Source organism: Cheilinus undulatus, linkage group 21, assembly GCF_018320785.1.
Source record: "Cheilinus undulatus linkage group 21, ASM1832078v1, whole genome shotgun sequence".
Classification (NCBI taxonomy): domain Eukaryota; kingdom Metazoa; phylum Chordata; class Actinopteri; order Labriformes; family Labridae; genus Cheilinus; species Cheilinus undulatus.
The window spans coordinates 19,620,662-19,642,376 of record NC_054885.1 but is presented as its reverse complement, the minus strand read 5'-3'; the positions used below and the strand labels follow the sequence as shown (position 1 = coordinate 19,642,376).

Below are 21,715 nucleotides of genomic sequence, written 5' to 3'. Positions count from 1 at the left end.
TGATTTTTGATCCCATGAGTCTCAGCTCTCTTCCTCCCAAAGGCCTCCTCCATCTGGTCTTTTCCAGGGTCTTCCTCATCCTCCATCATGCATGGTGTGTGGTGATAGTATTTAGTGTTTGATGAGCTGTCACGTTTCTATTCAATTGGCTTTGATTGAGCTTAAGCAATTACTGCGCTGCATGCCATGTTGTGCCTGTTTTATTAAGTGAGGAGAGAGAGAGAGCCATGGTACAGACCGTCACCTTCCTAAAATAATGGCCTGTCTTTTTTTTAACAATTTTTTTTTTTTTTTTTGCCTTAGCTCTTCATGACGCTGGCCACCTTTGGTAAAATCACCAGCATCCTCAGCTGAACAGATCATGTGATCCTACGCCTGTAGTATAAAGAAGAGAGTCAAGAGTGTGACTTAGGCCAAGATGGCAGCCACTTCAAAAAGACAGAAGTTCTACCTAGCTAGTGAAGTTATTGCCATGGTGCAGGACTGGTTCCCTATGGGTAAGTGATAAGGTTTACTATCATATAGGCTGGGCTATAATGTTGAATAGTCATTAGTCTTTTTAGTCAGCTAAATAGCTTGCTCTATGAAGCTAGCAGTTACTGATAATTAGCAGAGAGTGGAGAGGCTTCAGAATCTGGCTGCAGTGAATGTTTCTCGGCAGTTTCACACATTTGAGATCATTTTTTGGTTAATTTTAATGACTAAAACTATGAGTAGAAATGCTCAGATTAATTGTGATTGACCCCTGCCCTCAGTGTTTGGTGCAGTCCATCCAAACAGGATCAGGGAAGACAAAGGCATTTCTAAAGGAAAACATAAGAGTGCTGCATGGCTGCAGTGATGAAAATACACCGTGGATTTGTAGTTTTAAAGCTCATACACAAATGCAGTGTTGTGCTCCGGTGTTCTGTTAACCAGACCTTATAGACAACAGAAGACCTTTTTCCCTTGCTCTCTCTATATACATGAACCTTTTTTCCATCTCTAGCAGCTGTCTATGACTAATAAGCTAATATGTCATGTAATTTAGCTGTGTGTATCTACAGCTGATCAGACAGAGAAGAAGAGAGAAAGTTAAGATTCCTTCCTGTCAATGTAGAAAGGCAGATGTCAGATGTTAGATATGAACCTCTCCTGTTACTGTGAACTGAAGATAATAGCCCATGTGTATCAAAACGTCGTTACAATCTCTTACGCAGCCTCTATTATTTCTTTGTAATATAAAAAGGAGCAGAAAAGGCTGCATGGACTTCAAAAAAACTGAACTGCCTTTTTACTCTATCATTTTCCTGTTTGATTCATAGGCTGGCCACACACTACAGGATTTTAAGCCACATTTGAGGCCTGATATGCCTCTCTCTAAAACTGTGGGTTAAACTTTAGTTGAAGAAACTGAATTTAAGTGATGTTATCAAATAAAGCTAACTGTCCAAGTGGAGCCACAATTTTTCTCTTTAAAAAAAACGTAATTCATAATATATTTGAAGCCCATGCTCTGAATTTCAGTGGTCTGCAAAAAAATATTATTGTTTTGCTACAGGGGAGTGCTAAAGTGCAATTTTAGGTCCTTGTGGTGCTCTGTCTAAATAATGCCACAGTGTTTTTGTTATTGGTTCTGGCAACGTTAGATTTCTTAGATGTAAAATGAGACAAAGCAATTTAGACGGCTGGGATATCTATAGAAAACGCACTATGATGGTATGTTTTAAAACTGGGGGAAAGCCAAACGGATCTTTCATTCTATAATAAAAAACATATATCAAGATAGGGGCTCTGATATATTAGTAAGTTGTGCGACGCTTATTTTTGGTGCTGCAGACTGGGGTGGGAACCAAATGCAAGATATCAAAACACATTTTAAGCATTTAATCGCACTGAGTGGAACTATACAGTTGGCCTCTAGATGGCGCCAGAGTCCTCTTCTGTTGCATTGCCACCTTAACTCTGCCATGCTACATGAGCGTCACATGTGGATGCAGGTTTTTACAGAAAACAACCAAGACATATCCAGAGGGCAACAGATTAGTTATGAAAACCAGTTCATGTAGACACATGTTTTCCATTTATGTGATATCATAAATTTCATTTGAAGGACTGATGTAGGTTGTATATTAACACTGATAATGTAGAAGAACATGTATTAAAACTATGGCATGTTAATGGCTTTCTGTTGCTTGCCAAATATCACCAATAAAGGAAGTTTCTGTTGCTTTGATGCTTCCTGGTATTCCCTCCCATTAGTTTAACATGCTCCAACATTTTTATTTAAACATTTATCTTATGTTGATTCATTTTAGCGAAATAAAACCCAGAACTGCATTTCCTTGCTTGCTTTACTTTTTAAACTTCACTTCAGGTTTAATCTTCACTCATATTATATTTGTTTGATTTTGAAACCCCTGTAAAGATTCCTATCATCTGACTGAATTCTTCCTTTACTCTGCTGTGTCTATCTCCAGTCTACATCTGTGCCCTTAATTAAAGAGTCATGGCTGCTTGTTTAGGGAACACAGGGACTGTTTTTCGTTTTATCACAGCCATCGTTTGCAGACATCTGTAGACTAAACTACCTGCAAGCATACCGTCTACTAGTGAAAGTTACAGCCTTGTCCTGTACAGAGGGAGGAGGTAGATTAACGGGTCAGTCCGCATGTCTTCCCCCTGCTCCAGACTCTATTGTTTGCAGTAAGTGGTCCTGTACCTAAGTGACATTAATTATGCTCCTATTGGCCAAGGCTCTGTGGGAGAATCACAGCATTATCACTGTGTTTCCTCCTAATGAGCGGCTCTGCTAACTCTCTCTGCATGTGTTTTCTTTATCCAGGGAAGCTGTCACTTCTCATTTAAAGCTTTGAGTCAGATCTTATTAGAAATAATGTCTGTCATGATATGCAACACGTATGAAACGCTGACATGATTTAGTTACACCCCTGTTACAATTATCACCTTCACCTGCAGGGTCTATCAGCACTATTACAAGCAGACAGGAGCCTCATCTCCCATAATTTACTCACAATAGAACATAAACAACATATCAGATGTTAAAAATGAGACATTTTAATATTACATGAAAAATATTAGCTCATTTTGAATTTGACAGCAACAGCACATCTCAAAAAAGTAGGGACGGGGCCTTGTTTAGCATTGTGTATCATCCCGTCTTCTTTTACCAGTAGTCTGAGTGTACACATGGGATGTAAGGAGACCAGCTGCTGGAGTTTTGGAGAGGAGTGTTGCCCCGTTGTCATCTGATGTAGGATTCTAGCTGCTCAATAGTCCTGGGAAACCTTTGCAAGATTTTCACCAAATGTCTTCTATCGTTGAAAGGTCTAGACTTTAGACAGGCCAGTTCAACACCTGGATTCTTCTACTGTGAAGCCAGGCTGTTGTGATGGATGCAGTGTGTGGTTTAGCATTGAAATATACAAGGCCTTCCCTGAAAGAGACGTTGTCTGGATGGGTAAGACGGTGTCAGATGTGTAAGCTGCCCTCACCATAGGCACTAATGCAACCCCATACCATCAAAGATTCAGGCTTTTGAACTGTGCACTGATAACAAGCTGGAAGGTCCCTCTCCTCTTTAGTCTGCAGGACACAGTATCCGTGGTTTCCAAAAAGAAATCCAAATTTTGATTCAACTGACCACAGAACAGTTTTACATTTTGCCTTAGTCCATTTTAAATGAGCCTTGGCCCCAAGAAGATAGCAGCGTTTCTGGATTGTGTTCACATATGGCTTCTTCTTTGCATGATACAGCTTTAACTTGCATTTGTGGATGACACAGACAATGATTTCTGGAATTGTTCCTGACCCTATGCAGAGATTTCCAGGTCAGAATCATGCCTGTTTTTAAAACAGTGCAGCCTGAGGGCTGCAGGAAGATCATGGTTGTCCATTATTGACATTTGGCCTCGTCTCTTGTGCTCAGAGATGTCTCCAGATTCTCTGAATCTTTTGATGATATTATGTACTGTAGATTAGGGGTTCTCAACCTTTTTGGGCAGTGACCCCCAAAATAAAGGTGCCAGAGACAAAAACTGTACCTGAGGGTGGTTGAAGTTGAAGTTAATCACAGCCATGCACATTCAAGAATAGTAATGTGAAGCCTTGCATTTTCTATCTATAAAATTGGGTAAAATAAGCCTTAGAAATATATAAACATATTTGAAATAATAAAAAAAAAAACTTTATTTTTGGAAGCTGTCTGACACCCCCTCTCGGTGTTTCATGATCCCCAGGGTGACGAACAACAGCTGTAGATAGTGGGATAGCCAATGTCTTCACAATTGTACATTGAGGACAATTTTTCTGAAATTCTTTTTAAGACAGTCTGGCTGCAGACAATTCATTTCTGAAGGCCACTCTCACAGACTGTTCATCTGGGACGCTGTATATCTCAGCACAGAATTACAAAGCTCAAACTTTTAAAATACCATCAGAAATTAACTTCTGTTTTAAATCATGGTTACACTCAAGGTAAAGCTTAGGATACCAAAAGTTAAAAATAAAAATGCTGACCTACAAAACCTGATTAGAAAATGTTAAATAAAGCAGAAACTAAACTGTAAACTACAGGAAAAAGCTGATCCTCCATGAAAACATTCTAACACAGCCAGCGTAGCTTACATACAGTAGCTTCATTAGCAGCATAAGTAATGTAGATTAAAGAGCCACTTTAGATAACAGAGCCAACTAGCTTACAGAGCTAAAGCTAAGCTCACAAAGCAGCTAATATTCTCTGTTATACATGTAGCTAAGTTAGCCTTGTCTATGTTTGCTAAAGCTCATGTTGCTAAAGCTAACATAATGACATTGACTTATGTAGTAACATTAATTACCTAAATAGCATAGCTATGTTAGCTTTAGCTAAAGCCAACAGAGCTAAATCGAGGCAAAGTTCATGTAGCTACTTCCAAAACAGGTCAATAAATAATTTAATCCTAGATTAGACCTCTGACCTTTGTGGCTGTTTCATCTATAAAATGTTGCTTTGTCTGTAATGTTTGCAGTGTGTTTTTTATGAATGTCACTGCCAGATTATGTTTATGAATTAAGTTTATTTAAAAATTAAAAAAAAAAAATCAAAAATTGGAAATCTGTTGTGGGCTATCAACAACTTCCTTTCTGAGATATCTGGTGTCTGGCAGAGTGACTGTCAGAAATGTATGTTCTGCAGCCAGACCCATCTTCAATTTTCAGACCCAGATTGGTAAACCTCTGCCCATCAGAGAGACTCTGTCTCTCTAAAATGCTCCATTTATACCTAGTCATGTTACTGACCTGTTGCCAATTGACCTAATTAGTTGTAAAATGCTCCTCCAGCTGTTTTTCATTATTATCACTTATTTTTTTCAGCTCTTTGTTGCCCCATCCCTACTGTTTTTTAGATATATCGCTTCAATCAAACTCAAAAGGAGCCGACATTTTCATGAAATGGCAAAATGTCTCAGTTTGATATTTCATATGTTGGTTTTGCAATAAAATTGGATGTGTGACATTTGCAAGTCATTGCATCCTGTTTTTTTTTTTGAAACTGGGTTTTTATTTTTTATCTGAAAAATTTACATAAAGAGTCATTTATTTGCATTTCCTGAAAGTTGACACATTCAGTTACAAGGAATTAATGTTGTTCATTTTTGGGAAAGGGCATCATTAGGCGGATATTAAAGGGTTAATCTGGAATTTTATTTGAGCTTGGATGAAAGGAGTATTGTTGATAGTGAAGTTTAAATGCATTCCACTGGTTTCATCCCTTTTAAATCAGATAACAAGACAGAAAAAAGGAGAAAGAATGTGATATATATAATAATAATAATAGCAGAGCAGCCACTTTTTAGCATCACTGAGATAAGTACTGTGTAAAATCGATTGAGCAAAGCTATTTCACCAATAATATAGAGGTATGCAAGTGCATATCTCCAAAAACCATCCTTACAATGTTGTTTCTGTGTTCAGCCCTTTGGCAAATGTTTGATTTGGGAATTCTTGCCTCACAGAAACTAAAACAAGCTCCTCACAGAGCTCGCTGTGTGATCACTCATGTGGAAGCTGCTGTAGAAGTAGACTGAAAAGAGATGTTATAATCACCTCAGTGGGCTTCTGCTGTGAGCACAGACGGGGAATCACTGCAGGTCGATCATTATGCCACATTTATTCCCTGCATCCCATCATTTAAAGGTAGCATTTTGTACCATCTACTGTGTTAATAGCCAAAACAACAGTACTAGAGCCGCAGCAGCCCACTCAAGAGACATCTGTGGTTGCCACGGCAGCAGGTGGTTTTGTGCAGGGACGCTGTTACCCTGGGACCGGCCACCCCTGGTGTCACCGTGTGTTGGTTTCACATTTAGAATTTATGAGCCTGTTGTTCACTATCACAACTTTAAAGCTATAGGCGTTAGAATGAACATTTGCCATACAGGCGTCTTTGGCATCACAAAGTTCAGTTACAGGATTGATAAGTGAGAGGGCAAACAGTAAAATCGATAAACGGCAGCACATTCGACAAACAGCACACAATATGACCTTTGGCTGGGTGGGAAGATAAGCCTATTCCTTCCCTTCTCTTGTGCGTTTCCTTGTTTATGTGCACATTGTGTCAGAAGTGGCAATAAAGCCCAGGGTTTGAGTTGTGGGAGGAGTATTAGACATTAGAGTGACTGGAGAGATAAAGAAAGAGCTCCACAGCCTGAAACAAGTGGAGTAAAACAGATAGATTTGTCTCGTAGGTGGAGTCAGTGTAGATGAGGGTAGGATGAGAAAACACAGCTTTGAACATGTGCAGAGAAGTGTGAGGAGTGAGCCTCAGAGCTACACTGGGACCGAGAAAGAGTCAGAAGAGTGTTGGTTTTTACCGAAGAGACACTACAGAGACTGTGGCAAAAAGGAAGTGAGATAACAAGCTGGGGAAATGACAGTGTAAATTATTTTGCAGGGAGGACTAAAAACAGAAAATGAATGGTGATGGCAGTAAACAGCGTTATGTGTCCACCCTCAGGATGCACATCAAGCCACCCTGTGCATTGTCTGCACCGGGAAAGGAACCACAATCAGAGACCAAGACCTCACAGAAATCCTCTGACACAGGTAAGAGCAGCACCAAGAAAGAGAGGGGATTTGTGATTTAGGTGTGTGCGTGTTTGAGTTGGGTAAGAGCTCAACCTGGTAGCATTTACCATGTTATTAATGTCAGCATGTCCATAGACAAGTCTGAGCATGGTTTTCTGTTGCTGCATAAGTAAGGAGAAAGTGCACTTTTGTTGCCTCAGAGTAAGTACCTCCAGTGATGTTTGTCTTTAATAAGAATGTCCAAACATGTGTTCTGATTGTTTATTGGGCTCTTGGCCTTTCATTTTCATGTCTCTGAACATGTTATGCTCTCAGAGGTCTTAAAGCTCACTTCCTTTTGCAACATCTCTCACTTACAAAAATAAACTTCTTCTTTAGTTTGGTATGAGTTAATTGAAAAACAGAACAGCCGGTTTCATCAGACTCAGAAATACTCAGTTGTTTTTTGCATGATACAGCTATAAGTCTAAATATAGCCTTTAGTATAAAAAGAACAGAGCATTGAACAGCAGAAATGCTTACTTGTGTATGGTTTGCCTGCCAACAAATCATCTATATCTTCTTCTTTTATGGTACTATAAACATCAAAATACCGGGAAGTGATACACAAAGAACGTCTTGAGCCAGCATGACCTCACACAGTTTCATTTTAACTGCTGTAGGTTTTTAAAACAGTGCAGAGTTGTGACTGACCCTGAATCTGCTTAAAATTTGACAGCTAGTTTTGAGAGAGAGATGTGTGAAAACCACCTCTCAGTTTAGAAGGCTCAAACTTACGGTCAACTTTAAGTGATGTTATTGGAAAATGGAAGCATTTAGGAACAACAGCAACTCAGCCAGCAAGCAGAAGACCACGTAAAATCAACTGCTAAGAGTTTTGAACTTCTACTGGCATTAATGTAAGCACGAAAACTTTGTGGCAGAAGCTTCATGGAAGGTGTTTCCATGGACAAGCAGCTGCATGCAAGCCTCACAACACCAAGTCCAATACCAAGTATTGGATGGAGTACAGTAAAGCGCGCTGACACTGGGCTGTGGATCAAAGGAGAGCTGTTCTGTGGAGTGACGAATCACGCTTCTCTGTTTGGCAGTCAGATGGGCGAGGCTAGGCTTGGCAATTGCCAAGAGAACGTTACCTGTCTGACTGCATTCTGCCAACTGTGAAGTTTGGTGGAGGAGGGGTAATGATGTGGGGCTGTTTTTAAACTCAAGTGAAGGACAACCTCAATGCTTTAGCATACCAAGACATTTTGGACAATGCTATGCATCCAACTTTGTGGCAACAGTTTGGGGAAGACCATTTTCTCTACCAACATGGCTGTGTCCCAGTGAACAAAGCAACAACTACAGACAGAATTTGATCTCTGCAGTTTACAGATAATGTGGTTCTATTGGCTTCCTCGGCTGAGGACTCCCAGCAAGCACTGAAGCAGTTTGCGGCTGAGTGCAAAGTGGCTTGTATGAGAACAAGCACCTCAAAGTCTGAAAACTGCCTGAAAACTGTGGATCGCTTTCTTCAGGTGGGGAGTGAGTCTCTGCCCCAGGTGAAGGAGTTCAAGTACCTCGGGGTCTTGTTCACAAGTGAGGTGGTAATGGATCGTGAGATTGACAGGTGGATTGGTGCAGCATCAGCAGTGTGCAGGTGCTGTTGTGGTAAAGAAGGAGCTGAGCCAGAAAGCAAATCTTTCTGTTTACCGGTCAATCTATGTTCCAACCCTCACCTATGATCTTGAACTCTGGGTAATGACTGAAGAATGAGATTGCAGGTTCCATTGGTGGAGATGAGATTCTTTAGGAGGGTGTCTGGGCTCAGCCTTAGAGATAGGGTGAGGAGCTCAGACAACCAGAGGGACCTTGAAATAGAGCTGCTGCTCTTTCACATTGAAAGGAGCCAGTTGAGGTGGTTCGGGCATCTGATCTGGATGGCTCCTGGTTGGCCTTCTGTGGAGGTCTTTCAGGCACATCCAACTGGGAGTAGACCCCAGGACACATCCAGAACTCACTGGAGGGATTATATATCCCCTCTGGCCTGGGAATGCCTCAAGAGGAACTGGAAACCATCGCTGAGGAGAGGGATGTCTGGGTTGACTGACTTCACCAGCTCCATATTAAAGCACATATATTTGAATACGGTGTCATTAGTGTAATGGTCAGACAGCAGAATACTTAGTGTAGCATAGTATAGCTAGATAGACAGATACCCCAGTGACTGTCCTCACACATGAGGGTTAATGATAAATCATTCAAAGCTTTAAACACTAGCTAAAGGTTGACAATAAAAAAATCTATTTTGTTAAAACAAAACTATACTTTATATGACTAACAGCTCAATGAGATTTAGTAATGTATTACACCTAAACTTCCCCCAGCAGGCCTCTGTTCTTTAATGGTATTTAATTGCACTGCTGATACCACTCAGTGTCAGCCTGCGGACATGATAATGTGCTTTTGATCCATGAAACTTTGCCGGATCAGGGGGAGTGGAGGTCTTGGGAATACCCTCCCCTGTGCGTTAAGCAAGGATTTCAGTATAATTAATGAAATACTTTTCTCTGTAAGCCTCCAGTCCAATCCAAGAGTTCAGTCATTATAAATGTAAGACTATTAGTAATGGTGATGTGCTTCACATGTGAGGCAAAAGTCATGTAAAGAATGTTATACAGTCACTCACTGCATACCTCTCTTCCACATTCAGGGCCTCATAAACTCTCCTCCAGTGAAAGTTTGGATCCACCTGTTTTCATAGAGCCCCTGCAGGACTGCTGTGTGGATGAAGGAAGTGATATCACCCTGCGTGGGGTTATCTCTGGAAGTCAGCCAATCAAAGTGTCCTGGCTGCACAATGGTGAGTAATTACACAACAGCATCTCCACATTTGATGACATTTTAGATTTCATGAATGTCCTTACTTCAATACATCCATCCATTATCTGTACTGCCTATCCTGTTCTGGGTCATGGGAAGGCAGGGGCCAATCCCAGCTGCCACTGAGCCAGGGGCAGGGGTACACCCGGGGTTGACATGTAGAGACAGCCAAATATTCACACTAACACCTATGGGTCATAAGGAGTCACCAATTAACCTAAGGAGCATGTTTTTGGACCGTGGGTATCCACGGAGAACCCATGCATGGGAAGAACACACAAACTCCACACAAAAAGCTTCATGCTGTTAGGAGGCAGCTCTAACTGCTGAACCTATTTTAACACAATGAAGCCAAAACATGAGTCTCAGTTTTTATTCCTCCAAACTCCATTTGACTTTGTTTTATAATTGAAAGTGTTTAATCAATGGCTGTCAATGCAAAAGAATTTGAACATCTACAACAGCATGTTTTGTCCTCTACAGAGTGTTGTCCTTATCCTAGCACCTCCTCTCCTTGTTGTACTCTTAAATTCTTCACACTATTATGGGATAGAGTGTTTCTAGTGTTTGTTTCCTCCCACGGGCAGGTGAAGTGGCCCGTTTTGGGAAGTCCTCTTTTGATGGCAAGAAGATGAGTTTTGTGGTGACGGAGTGCTTACCTGAAGATGCCGGTGCCTACACATGCCTTGCAGACAACAGTGCAGGAAAGACATCCTGCTGCGCTGCTGTGTTTGTCAGAGGTGAGTTACACACCTGAGACTTAAACTCTCATTACTGCTAGCTGATGAATGATTATCATTTACTGGATCATTATCCTGTTTGTTGCTAAATTCCTCTTACTCTGATAAAAGTAACAGTTTCATTTCTCATGGCGTGTGCTCTCTTCTTTTCCTCTTTCTGAAAACCAATCCAGACTTTGAAACTATCTACGGTGCACAAAATCGTGTCTCAAAGACCACAACTTCTGCATCTGGGAGCGTAACACAGAATGGACGGTCACCAGAGTCCTCAAAAGACAGGCTACAGAAATCCAGAGGATCCACTTGTACTTCTCCTGATAAGTTAAGCCCTGCTTCAAGTCCAAGAGGTAAACAGAAACTGAATCATTGGAAATTTGAATGGGACATATCACAAAAAAACCCCACTTTTTAGTACTTTTGCACATGCACCACCTATTTAAGATACTTTACCTCAACAAGCCTGCCAGGTCAGGCTGCATAGAAGCATCCCCACAGCATGATGCTGCCTCCACCGTGCTTCACAGTGGGGGTGGTGTGTTTGTGATGTGCAGTTTTTGGTGTCTGCCAAACATAGCATCTTGTCTCATGGCAAATAAGCCCCGTTTTGGTCTCATCAGACCCCAAAACTTTTTCCACTAGACCATGGAGTCTCTCACGTGCCTTCTGGAGAGCTCTAGTCAAGCTTTAATGAGTTTTCTTCAACAGTGGCTTTCTCTTTGCCACTCTCCCATAAAGCTTTGCCCGGTTAAGGCAATGGTTGTTGTATGCAGTCTCTCCCATCTCAGCTGCTGAAGCTTCTTACGCCTTTAGAGTAGTCATAGACTTGGTGAGTTATCACTTTAGACACATTTACTGCACTCAGGTGATCCCCATGTCACTAATTGTGAGACTACTGGTCACTTATTTTACCTTACATGTTTTTATAAAACATCCAAGAGGTTAATGCTTTTTATAGGCACTGTATACTTGAGTACTGGAAGTATCTTCTGGATCACAAAATGTAAAGTAAGCCAACTCTACGCTGAAGTTAGAAAAGGGGATAGGGTTGGTCTTCGAGATTACCAGAGATTACCATTTACGGGTTACTATATTCTCACTTCCTTTCATAAATTATGCTCCATTAATACATATCTGTCTTTAACTCCACTGCTGTGGCCTCCTCCAGTTGTCCATGTTACATTTGAAACAACCAGGAAATGCATCATTTCCACTGCTTTTCTGATTGGCTCTCAAGGCAGCATTCATATCACTCAGGAAGACAACCACAACAATACAGCTTTTGGTTACATCCTCATGAGATTCTCAGTCCCGAGTGAATGCCATATAGGGAAGTGGACAGAGCACATTAGAGAGGAGCCACTCCTATATGCAGCTCTATTAAAACCTACCTGCTCTTCATGTGTTCATGCAGAAGTCATCCCGAAGAAGAGGGCAAACTCAGGGGCAGGTAAGATGAACACACTGCCATTTATTTTCACCTAACTTACTATCCCTGCCAAATGGCCCATGCAGCTTTTTCATCACGCACTCATGCTCTCAAGCTTTACTGTCTTTCATTTGATATCGATTAGATTCTAGACTTGTGTTTCCCCTAGTAATGATGAAGTTTTCCCACAAACTTCATCATCTTTTAAGGCCTTTGTTCCTGCAAGAATGCTCCTATTCTCTGAGCTATTATGCTTCTGAATAGCAAGGCTCTTTACCTTAGGGTGTATGCTTTCACAAAACAAGCATGAAAGCTAATATAATAAGACTGGAATGAATTGTCTTTGCTCATTAATGCTTTCAAAGTTTCAATAGACCTAGAAATTAAATAATTAAGAATGTGACCTCTTTTCAAGAAGGCAAACTGTTGATGCTTAAACAGTTTTATCAGACTGTCTTTAGTCAAATTCTTCATCCTGATGCCAAATAATTTGCATGCCTGCAGAATGAAAGGTGCTATTGACTTAAGCTCATATATGGATGTTTTTAGGTCTGTGTAAAGCATGATAACATGACTTAACTACAGAATACAGTTGAGGATTAAATGTGTTTCTTTGCTTTAAGGATAACTTTTTATGTAAAGCATGGAATATATCATTCAAAGAGCATATGAACCAGATGAACAATGTTTAACACACTTGATTACGTACAGACTGGTTGTTATTGTGAGGGAATAGGTCATCTTTGTTTTGCATTGGTTTTGAATTGAGACACTGTGTCTGTTGTACTATCAGCCACAATAATAGGGGTCTCAGGGGAAGTAGCACAGTTCCCTTCTTACAAGCTCAAACCCCTCATCCCTCTGTGAGACATTTTCTGTCTTCCCATCTTATCTCACCTTCTCACACCACTCTGGATAGTTTCCTATAAAGAGCAGGCAGGCACCGAGTCAAAACACTCACCATGTTTTGTCTTCACAGGAACAGTCTTACACTTTGAAAACCCTCCACAGCACGTCAACGTAGAGGTGGGACAACCTGTCCACGTGTCGTGTTTTTTCAGCAGCAGCCCTCCTGTTGTGTCGTGTTGGATCAAAAACAAAAAACAGGTTTTGCCACTTTAAGGCTCATTTACAACACATTGACTTTTGCCTTTTCCACTGGTATTTATCTTGTTCTCTTTCTCCTTCTCCTTAATACTCTAGGTGGTGGATGGGCCAGAGCTGTGGGTAGAAAACACAGATCAGAGCAGCACACTTGTGATAGCAAAGGCGAAACCACAGCACACGGGTCGCTACACTGTGGTAGTGAAGGACCGTAGAAGCTCAGCGCAACACACACTCACCCTTTCTGTCATAGGTAAGACAACTCGGGATCAGGATGATGGAAAGTAGGCAGTGCTGATTATGGCAGCAATTTTAAATGTGGTCTTAGTCTTTGGCTTAAGATCCCTTTTAGTTCTAGCCTCGTTTTAGTCATTTTAAACATTCATAGTTTTAGTTTAGTCCAGTTGTAGTTCATTATAAAGAAATTAAACTTTAGTCCTTAGCTCTAGTAAGGGCATTTGTTTTTTTTAAACAAATCAAATCCAACAAACAAGTCAATTTAAATGTGAAAATACTCATGTTTATGCACTACCAATACTTTAATTGACTTTAAATATATATTGATGAAAATACTGACATACCCCTATATGCACAGTGGAGAAAGATCATGGATTTTGAATGTCCAACAGTCCAAGACAGTGATTGTAGCCTGGTCTGTAACAATGAGACTCAGAACAGAAGTGCTGTAATTTGCCAATACGATGTATTTCCACCTATAGATCCTTTTTAAAAATGTAAAACTATTCAAATGCAAAGTCTGGAAGTTCCATTAATGAAAAAGCTACATCCCAGAAAAAACATTTCAGAGGCATAACCTGGGGGTAAAATATGTACAGCCAAGTTTTAGAAGTAGACACATGAACTGTGGCTTGCTTCAGCTTTGTTAGCTTTAGCTAAAGTGAACATGGCTTGTCACGCAGTTAACATTAGCTACATTAGTTATATAGCTGCATTATTGCTGTAGCTTACACAAGTAACAGAGCTACATAAGCTACATTTGCTACATTAGAATGCTTTCATGGAAGAGGAGTTCTTTTCTTGTAAGCAGACTGTTAGCTTTATTAAACATTTCTTAATTAGGTTTTGTACATAAGGTTTTTAAACTTTTGGTGTCCTAACCCTTGCCTTACCCCTTACCCTTACTTGACTGACAGTCCAGCACTAACATAAGTCTCTTTTTAGTCTCCTTGACGAAAATGTAACTTACTTTTTGTCCAAGTTTTTATTATTAAAGATTTATTTGTAACTAGTCTTAGTCTTGTCATGCTAGGAGGAATCTGCTCTTGGCCCAAAAAGATTTCTACTGGGAAAAAAGACCTTAGACAGCCTGGCTGCAGACCACAGCTCTCAGACGACCCCTCTTGAAGACAACTACTATGAGATGCTGCCTCTGACAGAATGGAAATACACACTTAAACTTCCAATTAAGGTTAGGGTCAGGGTAAATAAAGGGGTTAAAAGTTAAAAGTCAAAAACCTGACCTGCAAAGCCCAAATGTCTAATAAAGCCAAGTATATATTCTGCTTACAGGAAAAAAGTTCATCCTTCATGATAACAATCTAAAGCACCTAATTTAGCTAAGGCTAAAGCTAAAGAAGATACATTAGCTACATAAAATATGTAGATTACATAGCAAGGTAGCCAACATAGTTAAAGCTGAAGCTAATAGAGCTACACTAGCTACGCTAGCTTTGTAGCTACATTAGTGTTAGCTTTAGGTACATGATCAATTTAGTTACATGACCTCTCTTGCTAACATAGCTATGTGAGCTATTGAACAAGCTATAAGAGTGCTAATACAGTTAGGCTAACATAGCTACATTGACTTACATAGAAATGTTAATTAAGTAGCTAGTGTAGCAATATTATCCTTAGCAAAAGCTAACAAAGCTAAAGCCAATGTTCCAAACCTACTTTGAAACAAGTCTGTCCTTGATATAATCCCGTATTAGTGCCCAGACCTTTTTTTCTGTTTTATTCATGAAATTGAAATTGGTTGTAATGTTAGCAATGTGGTTATTTCATAAATGTTACTGCCAGACTTAGTTTATGAATAGAGCTGAAACACAACAAAAACTGGAAATGCATTGGATCAGCATAGTGTATTATTTCCATTCTAAAAAAGGTGGAGTTTCACAGTAGTGGTCTGCAAGAGGGGGGGCGTCTGAGATCTGCGGTCTGCAGCCAGACCCTCTAAGGGCTGCAAATTAAAGCTCAAAAAGAATGCACTAAGTTATAGCAAATAAATTAACCATTAAGTATCAAAACCAAGAGAATACATGCAAAACAAAACATGATATAGCCAGAAATGCTTTTGCAGCCAGTTTTCTGCCAAAGGAAATGTTTTATTTTTATTTACAGTAAGTTTTAGTGTTATTTCTGCACTTTTGCAGAAATAATACATCTTTATTATTATTAGAGCCCTCATCACCACCACAGATTTGCACTATCTTGAGCGCTTTTTCCTTATCTCTCCCGTCAGAGAGGCCTCAGCCTCCTGCTTCCTGCCCTGTGATCTGCCTCCTCTCTGCCACCAGCCTTGTGCTCTCTTGGTCGGGCCCTTGCTACGATGGCGGCAGTGCTGTCCTGGGTTATGTAGTTGAGGTTAAAAGCCAAGGAAGTGCTGACCCCGGGGTCTGGAGAGAGCTCACTGCTCAGTGTAAGAGTACATCATACAGAGTGTGCTCTGGGCTGCAGCCTCAACAGGACTACTGTTTCAGGGTGAGGGCCTACAACACAGTGGGAGTAAGCGAGCCTGGACCAGAGTCACCAGTGGTTAGGATGGAGCAGAAAGGTGCAGTGCAATGGGTTAATCATACACTTTTTACGAAAGAGGTTAGTATAAGGAAGTTTGTCTTACAGCTCTTGTTTCTTTTTTCTGTAGATTTAGACAAACCACAGGAAGAGCAGCCCCCTCAAGCATATTCCTGTGTCACTATTGACTCTTCACACAAAGTGACAGATCACTACAATTTGCTTGAGAAACTGGGAATGTGAGTAACTGCTAGGACCAAACCCCATTAAAAAACATGTTTCAAAGTGCAAAAAGCACTTTCTAAAGAGATTAACAATAAATGTTGATGCTTCAAGGGAGAGTCTTCAGGCAACTCATGCAGAAAAGTAGGCTGTTCTGCCAAGTTCCTGCCAAATGTAACAGAGGGGGGATTTGTATATCAGCATGTAGAGACATGGTTTTCTCTCTGAAAACATCATATTTACAGAGATGAAATGTACAGATGCTAGCGGCTGGGAAAGAGTATCCTTTGATTGACAGATGCAAATCAAAGATCTCAGATTTAAGCCTTATTTTACTGATACAAAAATTTGGTCTTTATTAGGGGAAAGTTTGGCCTGGTGTTCAAGCTCACCCACAAAGAAACTGGACGCATCTGCGCAGGGAAGTTCTACAAAGGCCGCCGTGCCAAGGAAAGGGAGGCCGCTCGTAAAGAGATTGAGCTGATGAACTACCTCCACCACCCCAAACTGGTTCAGTGCCTCGCTGCGTACGACCACAAGCCTGAAATGGTCATGGTCATGGAGTTGTGAGTGTCTCCACAAAAGCCCAAATCTGTCAAATCATTATCAGGAACTCAAACAAACACTTCACTTGTTTGTCTGTGCATAGTATTGCAGGAGGAGAACTCTTTGAGCGCATCGTGGATGACAACTTTGAGCACACAGAGCCGGCCAGCGTGCACTACATGCAGCAGATCCTGGAGGGCATCGCCTACATGCACCAGCAAAACATCGTTCATCTGGACCTGAAGCCTGAAAACATTGTGTGTGTTGACACTACTGGCACCTCAATCAAGATCATTGACTTTGGATTAGCCAGCAGGATTGGTATGTGGAATGAAACTCCCTTTAAATAAACATGACATTGTAGAATCAGTTTCAACACCAGATTATGTTATTTATGATTATCAGATGGAAACACGCCTCTTAAGGTGATGCATGGGACTCCGGAGTTTGTGGCCCCTGAAGTGATAAGCTATGAGCCTGTTGGTCTGGCCACTGATATGTGGAGCATCGGGGTCATCTGCTACATACTGTGAGTCACATTTAACTGTGATATGCTTTAATGCCTTTATTTCCATGGGACTGTGGATACTGACTGTTTAACTAGGATTAAGCTTGAGTCACTCTCAGTTTTGCATTGACCAGACAAATTGCATTTATTATCAAAGATCCACTGAGGAACTTTTGTGATTGTGAACATGCTGACTTCCCCTGTTGACAAAATGAGACAAGTTATTTATTGTCTGATTTTCTGTACATGTATAAATAGTGTTTCTCAGCAACAGAAATTCAAATTTTTGCTTTACATCATGTAAAAAGGCTGTTTGAACATCATACAATTCATCCATTTGCCTGACACCCACCTCACAGCAACAGTGTCAACATTATTTAAAATGTAATAATTTTCAATCCTGGCAATGATGCTTATGTAGGATTTTTTTCAGCTATACAGAGATACCTTAAAGAAGCTTTAACTAACACAAAAAGTAAGGAAATTTATGTTTGGTAGTTAAATAATTTTTGCAACAATGCTTCTTGGCAATAAATCTTATACAGTTGGAAAGCCTGCTTATATCCATTTTAAATGGTGTCCTATGTCTAAAGAGCATGCATTTGTGGGATGAGCAGCAGAGCTGAGAATGTTGGTTGCACCCTTAAAAAACTGCCAGATCTTCACTGCCAATGCCAAACAGGGGCACTGTCATGTTGAAATAGAAAAGGGCCTTCCCCTAACTGTTGCCACAAAGTTGGAAGCATAACATTGTCTAAAATGTCTTGGTGTGCTGAAGCATAAAGATTGCCCTTCACTGGAGTTAGGAGGCCTGGTCTAAACCCTGAAAAACAGCCCCATACTATTATCCCTCCTCCACCAGACTTCACAGTCAGGCAGGTAATGTTCTCATGTTGGCATCTGCCAAACCTAGACTCTCCTATCTGGCTCCCAAACAGAGAGGGGTGATTCAACACTCCACAAGACACAGCGCCACGCCATCTGCTTCTTGGCACTGGACTTGGTGCTGACAGGCTTGCATGTAACTGCTCAGCCATGGAAACCCAGTTTTTATGGTTTCATTAATGCCAGTGGAAGTTCAGAACTCTTCAGCTATGGAATCAGCAGAGGTGACTTTTATGCACCATGCACTTTAGCAGTCGTTGACCCCACTCTATGATTTTATGTGGTCTTCTGCTTCGAGGCTCTGTTTCAAACAGTTCCATTTTCTAATATTTTCACTAAAAGTTGAAATATCCAGCAGGGATGAAATCTCTCGAACTGTCTTATTCAAATGTGGTGTCCATCACTGTACCATGCTTGAAGTCACTGAGCTCCTCAGAATTACCCATTTTGTATCACAAATGGTTTTAATCAAGGACTGCATGGGTGGGTGCTTGATTTTATACACCTGTGCCAATGGGTCTGATTGAAACACCTACATTCAGTGATTTACTGTGTCCAAATACTTTTGTCCATACGGTGTCACTCAGGTGCTTGAAGTTGAAATATTTACTGACTTTTGATGCCCCCTTGTGGACAAAGAATGAAACAGTCAGTCTAATGTCAGCTGCCGTCCCTCTTCTTTTTGTTTCAGACTGAGTGGTGAGTCTCCATTCCAGGGAAACAGTGACACAGAGACCCTGGCCCTGGTCACAGCTGCTCAGTGGGAGTTTGACGAGGAGAGCTTTGAAGAGATTACAGACGAAGCCAAAGACTTCATCAGCTCCTTGCTCAACAAGGACCCAAGGTTATTTCCTGAACACTGAGCCACAGTATATCCCAGCCTCCTCCTTCAACTTCACTTTACCACCTACTGTGTGTTCCCCAGGCGGAGGCTGACCTGTAAAGAGTCTCTTGACCACCCTTGGATGGCAGCATTTGACTCTGGAGATCACACCACCACCAAGAATCTGTCCAAAGAGAAGATGAAGAGGTTTCTAGCCAGGCAGAAGTGGAAGGTGACATATCTGCATAACACATGTTGGTAGTTCTGTGAGACTAAGGGTCTTTACTCCAAAGCTCTCATTTTTTTTTGTCCCACAGAAAGCAGGAAAGGCCTTGCTAGCACTGAAGAGAATGGCTCTGCTGTCAAAGAGTGAAAGCTCTGGATCCCCAACCAGTCCTGGAGAAGGTTAGACAGTCACATCATTTATCACCTTACCAGGATTATCTTAGTTCTTTTAATTTTGCATGCTTGTCACACTTAAATGTTTCAGATGATCAATCAGATTTCAATATTAGACAGAGATTACCCAAGTAAATACAAAATAGAGTTTTGAAATGAGGATTTTATTTAAATCAGTTTAATTTCAATTTCACCAGCCACACTGAGGCCTGATTACTGCCAGACATGTTCAATAAAAAAATCACTTAAATAGAAGCTTTCTGACAAAGCGAAGTACGCTAAAAGATCTCATCAATCAACACATCATGACACCATCTAAAGAAATTCAAGAACAGATTTAACCAAATCACAAACATCTATCAGTCTGGAAAGGTTTAAAAAGCCATCTCTAAGGCTTTGGGATTCGAGCAAACCAAGGTGAGAGCCATTATCCACAAATGGAGAAAACTTGGAGCAGTGGTGAGCCTTCCAAGGAGGGGTTGGCCTACCCAAATTACTCCAGGAGCGCATCAATGATAGTCACAAAAGAACCCAAAACAACATCTAAAGACCTGCAGGCCTCCTTTGACTCAATTATGGTCAGTGTTAATGATTCAGCCATTAGAAAGAGACTGGGCACAGAAGACATCCATAAGAGAGTCAGGGTGAAAACCACTGCGGACCAAAAAGATCACAAAGGCTTGCTCACATTTGCCAAATTACAGCTTGATGATCCCCAAGACTTTGGGGAAAATATTCTGTGGACTGATGAGACAAAAGTTGATTTTTTTGAAGGTGTGTCCAGTTACATCTGGAAAAAACTAACACAGCATTTCAAAGAAAGCACATCATACCAGCAGTCAAATTTGTAAGTGGTATTGTGATGGTCTGGGACTGCTTTGCTGCTTCAGGTCTTGCTTTAGTTGATGGAACCATGAATTCTGCTCTCTACCCAAAAAATCCTGAGGGAGAATGTCTGGCCATCAGTTTGTGAGCTCAAGCTTAAGCACACTTGGGTTATGCAGCAGGACAATGATTCCAATCACACAAGCAGGTCCGCCTCTGAATACCTTAAAAAACAAAATGAAGAGGTTTAGGAGTGGCCTAGTCAAAGTCAGGACTTAAATTCAAGTGAGATGCTGTGACATGACTTTAAACAGGCCAGGCCATTCATGCTCAAAATCTCTCCAATGTGGCTGAATAAAAACAATTCTGCAAAAAAGAGTGATCCAAAATTCCTCCTTGTTGGCACAGCCAATCATTCAGTTTAGTACTTTCTCTGGTTATTTTTGTCTAACACCAGAATTTGTTTAATGTTCTGAAACATTTTAAGTGTGAAAAATTTGCAAAAACACAAGAAATAATGAAAGGGGTAAACACTTTTGTCACAGCACTGCATATAAATCTTGGTTTTCCCCTTTTTTCTTTTGTCAACTTCCCTCTTCCTCCCTTTTCTGGTTTCAGACTCACCTTTGAGCCCGGAGGCAGAACACGCCCTGCAGTCCCTTGAGCGCCAGATGCAGGGCCCACCCAAGTTCACACAGAGCCCAGAGGACCAGACAGTAACTCAGGGATCCGGTGCCAAACTCTCATGTCACCTTACAGGTACATGACAACAAATTCTGATATATTCATTTCATCAGAGGCCGAGTAAAATCTGTGATACTTTGTGTCACTTTGTTGGAAATTTCCCATGTGAGAATAACTCTTAAGGTATTTTTTTTTATAAGCATTCAGTCTGCTCTTGGTAATTGCACCATTCCAAATCATGTTAAAAGCTCCAATAATTAGGGGGTTGTTCCTTTGACCATCCTTCAACCTGTTTAGAAGTTCCCTTAAATTCAGACAGGAAGTTTCTTTGAAATCCTGCAGACATACTGACAAATAGCCCAAAAAAACAATCAATAAAATGTCATGACGTGGCATTAATCAAATCCTTAAAATGTCACAATGAAGACCTTTCGTCCCTGACCTCATCCCTTCCATCAATCTTGCAGGGTACCCTGATCCAGAGGTGTTGTGGCTGTGTGGGGAAGAGCCTTTGGTGGAGTCGCCAACAGTGCAGATAGACTACGATGAAGATGGCCGCTGCACTCTGATTCTAGCTAATGTTGGCCCAGAAGATGCAAATGTTTACACCTGTAGAGCCACAAATGACCATGGGGAGGCATCAAGCTCAGCCAAACTCACAGTTAAAGAATGATTCACATAAAACATACTAATATAATACTCTCAAATGCCTGAACAGATGGGCTGTACATGTGTGGTTTAATTCAAATATGAACCTAACTATACATCCTGTAGTGTGACTGGAAATATATAAACATGTAATATTGTACAAAATGTGTGAACAGATTAATATTATTACAGATTAAAGCAGATATTTCTTCATGAAA

The 21,715-nt window shown here is 40.8% G+C and overlaps 1 protein-coding gene across 3 annotated transcripts; it reads left to right on the top strand.

Moving 5' to 3' along the window:
- Positions 1-402: 402 nt before the first annotated feature.
- Positions 403-21,715, top strand: mylk5 (myosin, light chain kinase 5). 3 transcript variants are annotated; one of them, XM_041778329.1, is made up of 18 exons: positions 403-497; positions 6,935-7,086; positions 9,764-9,913; positions 10,521-10,673; positions 10,847-11,020; positions 12,085-12,120; positions 13,079-13,206; positions 13,303-13,456; positions 15,686-15,997; positions 16,088-16,196; positions 16,542-16,745; positions 16,829-17,046; positions 17,131-17,254; positions 18,810-18,962; positions 19,044-19,173; positions 19,259-19,346; positions 20,784-20,924; positions 21,317-21,715. In XM_041778329.1, the coding sequence occupies exons 2-18, from the start codon at positions 6,954-6,956 to the stop codon at positions 21,520-21,522; spliced, it is 2,613 nt and encodes an 870-aa protein (XP_041634263.1). In that variant the 5' UTR covers positions 403-497; positions 6,935-6,953; the 3' UTR covers positions 21,523-21,715. The 3 variants fall into 3 exon arrangements, with proteins under 3 accessions (XP_041634263.1, XP_041634262.1, XP_041634264.1); XM_041778328.1 differs by lacking the exon at positions 403-497 and having other exon boundaries at positions 6,627-7,086; XM_041778330.1 differs by lacking the exon at positions 403-497 and having other exon boundaries at positions 6,951-7,086; positions 10,517-10,673.

Bases quoted from the DNA above. Each gene is read 5' to 3' on its own strand.
- mylk5 (XM_041778329.1), top strand. From the start codon at position 6,954: ATGAATGGTGATGGCAGTAAACAGCGTTATGTGTCCACCCTCAGGATG. The intron at 16,746-16,828 runs GTGAGTGTCTCC...GTCTGTGCATAG, and splicing joins ATGGTCATGGTCATGGAGTT to TATTGCAGGAGGAGAACTCT. The intron at 17,255-18,809 runs GTGAGTCACATT...TTTTTGTTTCAG, and splicing joins GGGGTCATCTGCTACATACT to ACTGAGTGGTGAGTCTCCAT.